The sequence below is a fragment of the Penaeus monodon genome, chromosome 29, assembly GCF_015228065.2.
Source record: "Penaeus monodon isolate SGIC_2016 chromosome 29, NSTDA_Pmon_1, whole genome shotgun sequence".
Taxonomy (NCBI): Eukaryota; Metazoa; Arthropoda; class Malacostraca; order Decapoda; family Penaeidae; genus Penaeus; species Penaeus monodon.
In genome coordinates, this window is record NC_051414.1 from 20,376,204 (window position 1) to 20,377,637 (window position 1,434).

A 1,434-nucleotide genomic window follows, 5' to 3' on the forward strand; every position below is an offset into this window, starting at 1 on the left:
TCCCCTTTTTTTCTAGAGTTGTACTACTTGTGTGGCTTGCTAATACCATAATTATATACTAATTGACTTGAAATGAAAAAAAATACTAGAGACAACATTTTCAAAATTCAAAACTTCCAAAAACACAAAAGAAATTTTAATTGTCCTTAATGCAAAAATATTAATGTTCCGGAAATGAATTTTCAGTGACACGATGAATAAAGATGATAAGCGTTCGATACATTGATGAGAGAATTTGGCAGGAATGGGTTGCGTTCAATTAACCTATAATCGAATATTAGTCCCTGTGTTATTGGATCCTGAATTAACTATAATTTTGCTACCGGCTAAATAAGGTAACTTCGTTGTGTTCTAAAAGCGAAACAGATGATTAGCTAAAACAGTTCACTGGGTCCTTCCGCAATCGAAAGTTTCGTGTTGTTATTCCGGAATGTTGTTGGGAATTACTCATCGAAAGCTTTGTTCGATTTTTTGTTTGTCTGTTTTTCGATGATTGCAAATAGTTTCGTAGAGTTTCTGTCTTAATGGCTACTCTCTTTCCCGTCGAAATACGTTACTTTTTGTTTTTTCCTTCTACCTTCGTCTCCTTCAGTTACACATGATTTGTCTTCCCTTTAGCGTCCCTCGGGGTCTTTCCTATTCCACCTTCCACGTCCCAAAGTATCTTTATTCGTCCTGAAGGCGAAGCGGGATCCAGAGCCAGCCCTGACGACGTCCCCCTTGCCCCGCAGGTGTGTCCGGGCGGCCAGGTGCCGGTCATCAACGAGCCGTCGCGCCAGAAGACATGCATCCAAGAGCAGTACGAGCGCACCGGCCAGTTCGAGCTCACCAGCATCGAGCAGGAGACTTACGAGAAGTACTTTTACGGCACGGAGCACTGGAATTACTTCACGCAGGACGAGGACCTTGGACCTGTGATCCTCTCACTCAAGCAGGAGACCTCCAACGGCCGAGATCAATTCAGGTACAACCCTTACACGGGTCAATATAAGTACCATGACTTCAGGGACCAGTTCAGGTAATAACCAACGCCTCACACGGACGAGGTTTTTAGCCTTGATTTCAGGTTTAGGCTGTGTCTCCCCCTTCCTTTCCTTTTTGTTCAGGGATAGTGTGTGTCTTAGGTAGGACCGAGGTGGCGGCCTGGACCGTCGTTGTGCGCAGGCGTATGTTGAACCGAGGAAATAAGGGGAAGAACTCGCTTGCTTGCGTAACACCGCAACCATTTTGCTTGGCTTTGTCCCCTTTTAGACCCAAGGAAAGTAACTAATGCCTTTGCTGCTTTGTTTGCTACGCGCCCTCCAGGGAAGGAGGACGAGCTCTCGCCTTTTCCCTTATCTCCAAAACCCTCCTTCTTTCATTTGCTTTGTGTCCAGGTACTGTCTGTACTAACGCATGCATTAAAAACTCTTGCAAGCATGAACGAATGCGCTA

The 1,434-nt window shown here is 44.9% G+C and overlaps 1 protein-coding gene across 1 annotated transcript in view; it reads left to right on the forward strand.

Moving 5' to 3' along the window:
* Positions 1–1,434, forward strand: part of LOC119592006 — a 33,491-nt gene that overhangs the window by 6,967 nt on the left and 25,090 nt on the right. Inside the window, exon 3 of the mRNA XM_037940780.1 lies at positions 732–964. Within this exon, the coding sequence (XP_037796708.1) occupies positions 732–964 (233 nt within the window). The remainder of the gene's footprint in view (positions 1–731; positions 965–1,434) is intronic.